General features: G+C 41.8%; 1 protein-coding gene across 2 annotated transcripts in view; it reads right to left on the bottom strand.

Annotated features, from left to right (window-relative positions):
- Positions 1-740: 740 nt before the first annotated feature.
- Positions 741-6,700, bottom strand: part of EVC2 (EvC ciliary complex subunit 2) — a 212,080-nt gene continuing 206,120 nt past the window's right edge. The window contains exon 22 of one of the 2 annotated variants that reach the window (XM_089677395.1): positions 741-2,799. In XM_089677395.1, the coding sequence (XP_089533521.1) occupies positions 2,550-2,799 (250 nt within the window). In that variant the 3' untranslated portion in view covers positions 741-2,549. The remainder of the gene's footprint in view (positions 2,800-6,700) is intronic. The other variant, XM_089677396.1, reaches the window with a different exon arrangement.

Genomic DNA, 6,700 nt, shown 5'->3' with positions numbered 1-6,700 from the left:
GCGCCTGCCACAGTCCGTGTCCTATAGGTGGCAAATAACCCACATAGTCATTATTATGACCTGCTCTGTGTCCTGTGATGTATGATAAAGAAAATAAATATTCTACCTAAGAGCAGATATCACAAGACACCCGCTATTATCTTTAATAGTTATAAAACCCTTTTCTGTGCCCCCTATCATTATGTTTCACTTTGTTACTGGGGCCTAATGGCTTTATGTTAAAAACTATAAAAGTAAGCACAGGGTCACCTTCAAAACCCCCTAGTCACTAGTCTAGAGCAAGTATGCAGAAAAGGACATTTGACCTTTTTCAAACTTTTCTGTATGTACACTTTTTCTGGGTCGGTGGCTTAGAAAGTTTTGAAGCCAGATGGTCAGCATAATAGCAACTAGCATTTTCAGAAGATCAACAATGGCAGCTCCCACATTTTCCCTAGAAAACGTTTATTTTAGATCCATTCTACCATTGTAATAAAAGAAGCTTGTAAAAGAACTCCTAAACAATATCAACATCTAACTTAGAAACATAGACTGTTTGCAGAGCCTCCACGGCACAACTCCCAGTGGTTAATGGATGGTATCTATAAACAAACCATTATTCTGGTTTAGGAATTCAGTTTTTTTTTTTTTTTATGTGAACCCTTCTATAGAGATTTAAAATGGTATATTTAGGGCACAGCTGGGCAGCTCACATGAACTTAAAAAGGTACAGGAAAAATAAAGGAGTACCACACCAAATGTTGAGAAACCATGAAGAGTTTATTTTCTCATAAATCAGAAAATAGACAAGCTGCCACGTTTTGGGGGGTTATAATGGCCTCTTCATCAGGGCTTAAAATGTCTGGTAAGAAAAGAATCTGGATGGTCCCAGGCTTGAATAGAATAAAAATAATAATAATTCCGTATTAAAATGAGCTCCAGTCAAAAAAAAAATAAAAACTTCAGCGGAAGTAGGTGCGGGTGCCTGTCAAAATCGGGTACCCGTTCCCCAAAGGTGCCAATTTCTCATGGGGAGCAGGGGACAAGTACTTAAAGTGGAACTTCCCCTTTTGGGTGGAGCTCTGCTTTTATGAGCAGCAGGCTCCAGCGACTGACTGCAAAAAAACGGCTATTAAAATTTAAATTTTAATGTAACATAAATAGATACTTGGCCATGTCTACTTTTTAGATGCATCATTTGAGGACTAAATAATGGTGCCTGGATTTCTGGGCTTATAGCAGGAGAATTGTTGAAGCCTTCCCCAGCAGTAATAGACTTGGCTCCCAGTGTGGGTGCTGAAAACATATTTCATTCTTCCAGGTATCAATTTTAACATTACATTATTTCAACGACCTGATTCAATAAAGTTAGTAGAGTTCTTCTTTAAACATTTTTGTAAACTGTTTAGGCCTCATTCAAACAGGCAGTAGCCTTTACTGCCGCACTGAAATGAGATATTTAGTCGCTTGTTTTTCAGAGGGGGTTGATAGGCAGTTGCAGTGTTCAGGAGACAATACTTCTACCAGTTGGATGACTTGCCTTTTTTTCCCCGATCCAAAAGGGGATTTTACCTTGAAATACCACGGTTGCAGTGTAGTACCATTACCTTACATGGGCAAGCTTGGAAAGCGGCCCTAACTGGCCATGTGAACTTAGCCTTAATTCCATAAGTAAATGCAAAGAGCAAAATTCAGCACCCACAGTAAACAAACTCCATCTTGTACTGGTCTGGATAAATAAAGTGAATTTTGATTGGCTGCTAGGGGTTAACTGTACTTTGTGGTAAGTGTTTGATTGGATCACATGAGCTGTGTCTGTTTAAGGGCTGCATGGGAACAATGGTGTTTCAAGCAGCTGTCCTTACACAGAGCACAGTGATCCAAATCTTCTCCTGTGGAAGTAAGCCGGACATCATAAAAATAAAAATAAATAAAAGTACAATTAGGTTTTAATAAGGCAGAGAGCAAAGCTGCACAAAGTGCAACAATCACTAGCGATCAATCTGAATTTCATTTTTCACCAATATGACTTCAGCAAACTGAACTCTATTCGCTCTCCTTGGTTACTCCAATTTTGTACACACTCTTTGCATTGATTTAAAAAATAACGGAGACTAAATCTGGAATGAGCACACATTATACAATGCTAGTATTGATTCTGTTCTGCAAAGTGCTGATATATCATAGCTTATAAAATTAGGATATAATGAATAAATATGAAAAGAAAAATAAAAGATCTTCATCAAACTCCTCAGGAGTATTTACTAAAGTCTTTGGACTTCTACTAGGACCAAATGTTGGTGTCAATAACATTAAAACTCTTATTTGGTTGTATGTAGGGATTTCCACCACTCCTCATTTTAAATCCCTTTGTTTCAGGTAGGAGTTCTTTAAAACATATCCAGCTTGGCGATAGGGACAAAGACCAGCTGATCTTTAGTTGTCACTGATGAGAAATAGGAGTTCCTTTAACCAGCCCTGCTAGGAAATGTGATTAGATATTGAAATGATTGTTGTCTGTTGTGTCCCCAGAAAGCATTCCACTCTAGGTCTGGACCCATGGTGCCTTCCTAGGTTAAAACAGCAGTCGACTTCTTGGAGTTCAGAAAGCTCCTCTTCTTCTTAGGTTTGCTTTGAGGACTAGGAGAGTCATTTGGAACTCGGAATATATACAAGTTTTCTTCAACATCCACAATATCTAAGGCTTCTGCACTTCCAAAGTGTTCAGAGCCAGCTCTGGATTGCAGCAGCTTGGTAAAACTTCCCGGGTGTGAGAATGAGACTCGCTTCACTGGACGCAACTTCTTCTTCTTCAGGATGCTAAAACAAATCACATCAAGGTTAGTTTCATACAACAGAAGAGTGACAGATATATGAGTTCATCAGTGTCTTGTTTTTCCTTTCGATGTCCAAAGACTGGGGAAAAAGATCTGTAAATGGGGACTTTAGACATTTTCAAGGTCATCTCTTGCCTCCCTTCCCCCTGCCTCTTAAGCTGACCATAGATGGATCAAAATTTGGCCGTTTCAGCAGAGACTGGTCGAATTTTGATCCATCTATGGGCAGGCTGGTTGTACAGAGGTTTTTCTCTCAACTGACTTCTGTACAACCAGCCTGTTTTTTTCTTTTTTTTTGCTCGATCAGTGCCACTGGCTGTAGCTGGCAACACTGACCATTGTATTATGGCGACAGGGAATCTTCCCAGCCATCAGAATACAATATCTCCGCGGGAGCGATTCCCCCATCAACACACAGGGATTTACTAAAATCTCTCATTAATACCTTCTCTTCCAGTCCTCGTCGGCTCTTCTCTACTTTTAACTCTCTACTTCCTCCACCTCCACCGCAACCCAGCGCCTCACTCACTGCCCACGAGATTGCAAACCACTTCAAAAACAAGACTGATGCAATTCGTAGGGACTTCGCCACTACACAGACACCCAGCCCACTTAGCATACCTCATACCTTACCTCCCTCAACACTTTCCTCCTTTGATCTCGCTACCACCGAAGAGGTCCTTAAGGTCTTCTCAGAAGCCCGCCTCACCACCTGCCCCCTGGACCCTGTCCCCTCTCAACTCCTTCGGTCACCCTCCTCTTCCATCCTATGCTCCCTCACTCACATCTTCAATCTTTCCCTCTCTACAGGTGCCTTCCCCTCTGCTCTAAAGCACGCGCACATCACTCCCATACTTAAAAAACCCTCCCTAGACCCCACCAACCTGAACAAACTAAGACCCATCTCCCTACTGCCATTTACCTCTAAACTCCTAGAACGCTTAGTCTACAATCGTCTGAGCTCCCACCTCACTGACAACAACCTTCTCGACCCTTTACAGTCTGGCTTTCGACCTCTACACTCCACTGAAACTGCCCTACTAAAACTCTCTAATGATCTACTAACTGCTAAAACCAACGGCCACTATTCAATACTCCTACTACTTGACCTCTCCGCGGCTTTTGACACGGTTGACCATCCCCTCCTCCTCAAAAAACTACACTCTCTTGGCCTCAGAGACTCCGCTCTCTCCTGGTTCTCCTCCTATCTATCGCAGTGCTCCTTCAGTGTTACCTATAACGCTGCCACCTCCTCTTCACTCCCTCTCTCTGTAGGGGTCCCTCAAGGTTCGGTCCTTAGACCCCTTCCCTTCTCCATCTACACTTCCTCTCTTGGTCACTTTATAAACTCCCACGGTTCAATTACCATCTCTATGCTGATGACACGCAAATCTATCTGTCTACCCCTCACCTTACCCCTTCAGTCTCCACTCGCATCGCATGCCTACTAAGTGACATATCGGCTTGGATGTCACTCCACTTCCTCAAACTCAACCTGTCTAAAACTGAGCTCCTAGTATTCCCCCCTGCCTGTGCCACCTCCACTGACCATAAATATCGATAACACAATCATCAGTCCCTCCCCTCATGCCAGGGTACTAGGTGTAATCCTAGACTCCCGTCTGTCCTTCCAGCCCCAGATCCAATCGCTGACACAATCATGTAGACTTCACCTCCGCAACATCTCCAAGATACGACCGTTCCTAACCCTGTAAACCACTAAGCAACTTATTCACTCCCTTGTGATATCACGCCTTGACTATTGTAACTCCCTCCTCATTGGCCTTCCTCATCGCAGGCTATCCCCCCTCCAGTCTATCATGAACGCTGCTGCCAGACTCATCCAGCTCACTAACCGTTCTGTACCTGCCACCCCTCTCTGCCAATCCCTCCACTGGCTTCCCATTGCCCAAGGGATAAAATTCAAAACACTAACAATGACATATAAAGCCATCCACAACACTGCCCCAATTTATATTACCGATCTTATCTCTAAATATCACCCAAACTGTACACTCCGCTGCTTGCAAGACCTCCTACTCTCTAGCTCCCTTATCTCCTCCTCCCATGCTCGTCTCCAAGACTTCTCCAGGGCGTCACCCATCCTCTGGAACTCCCTACCCCAATCTATCAGACTATCGCCTACTCTACTTACTTTTAGGCGATCACTGCAAACCTCTCTCTTCAGGGAAGCCTATCCCGCCCTCTGCTAATACTGGAATCCTTTACTCTTCCAACCACTCCATCCTCCACAGTTATTACCTATTGTACCATTAACCCCTCCCTCCTAGATTGTAAGCTGCAAGGAGCAGGGCCGTCAAATCCCTCTTGTATTGAACTGTATCGTTACTGCATGGTCTCCCACTATAATGTAAAGCGCTGAGCAAACCGTTGGCGCTATATAAATCCTGTATAATAATAATAATAAAACTGGAGAGTGCAAAATCTGGTGCAGCTTTGCACAGTAGCCATTCAGCTTCTACCTTCAGCTTGTTCTATTAAGCTTTGACAACAAAACCTGAAAGCTGATTCGTTTCTATGGAGAGCTTCACCAGATTTTGCACTCTTCAGTTTTAGTAAATCAAACCCAGAGAGAGTGTTGATGGGGAATTGAATATTTTTTTCTATTCAACCCGCTGGTTAAGTGAAAAAAACTGCACCATCTATGACCTACCTTACGCATTGACAAAAAAATAACCAATGCTGTCACATGGGGGTTGGGAGAGAATCCTAAACCTTGTGCAAGCTACAACCTGGAACATCAACCTGGAGCCTACACAGGGCTTCTAATAATAGGGTTTACAAAAGTCTGAAACTATAAAAAAAAGTCAGCTAGCACTTAACATAGGTGCAAATGAAAGGATAAGACTTTACTTTTCCTGCAGGTAGGGCAGTCCATTGAAATTCCCTATACGCAGCATGCCTAGATGTGAACCATGGCTAACAGTATACTCTGGAACTTCATATTTAAATAGAGCCAGGCTGGAACGAGATTATTTCTTGAGTTCTCTTTCCCTAACAAGCTCTGACAAGAACATCCTGGAACATCCTGGAGGACTATGAGCCTTTAACCCTTCTGATCCCATTTTTCACCTCAGGTTGCCAGACAATTTTGCCATTTTTCACAGTTTTTCCCATTTATCACTTTGAAACTAAGTAAAAGACGATGCAAACCATATACTGTATTTCCTGAAAGCACAGGACCTGTAGAATTAAAGGCCAAGTTCACCTTTTATATAAGCTAGACCACAAAGACAAGGGTCTTCGATAGTTTAAAATACACTGTGCCATTTGTAAAAATATTGTTTAAATGTACATGTCATGCCTGTAAGCCTTTTCACCCATTAAGGCTGGCTGAAATATTCCCAATGTTTACATTTCTACTTACTGGCTTATTTTCAGAACATGGAAAATGGAAATGGAAACTGTGGCTCCTTGTTTGAGGACACAAAAAGATGATCACTTTAGCTCTCATCAAAAAGGTGGCTCAGTGACCATTTTGCTCTAGTCCATAAATCTGGAAGTAGGAATGCAAACATTGGAAGTATTTTGGCCAGGCTTCATGGCTTACAGAAAAGGCCTGCAAGTATGGCATGTGCTCCCCATTATAGTTGTGCAAATGATGATTAAAGTTATACTTTCAATAAAAATACACTAAAATCATTATTAGCACATTTCACTTCACCAATTGTTACTAATCTAAAAGATAAAACTATATTCAGTTAAAAAAACAACAAATATTTTTACTATTTTACATGGTGCCTTTTTTGGGAAATGGTATTTTATTCATTTTATGATTGTTCTTGTAAAATGACAATAAATGTTCTGATTCTAAAAATCAAAACAAACACAAAACTGTAAATAAGCAATATACGCAAAAAAAA

The sequence above is a fragment of the Staurois parvus genome, unplaced genomic scaffold, assembly GCF_062004578.1.
Source record: "Staurois parvus isolate SC_StPar_1 unplaced genomic scaffold, SC_StPar_1.0 ptg000186l, whole genome shotgun sequence".
NCBI lineage: Eukaryota > Metazoa > Chordata > Amphibia > Anura > Ranidae > Staurois > Staurois parvus.
This window is presented reverse-complemented; position numbering and strand designations above follow the sequence as displayed.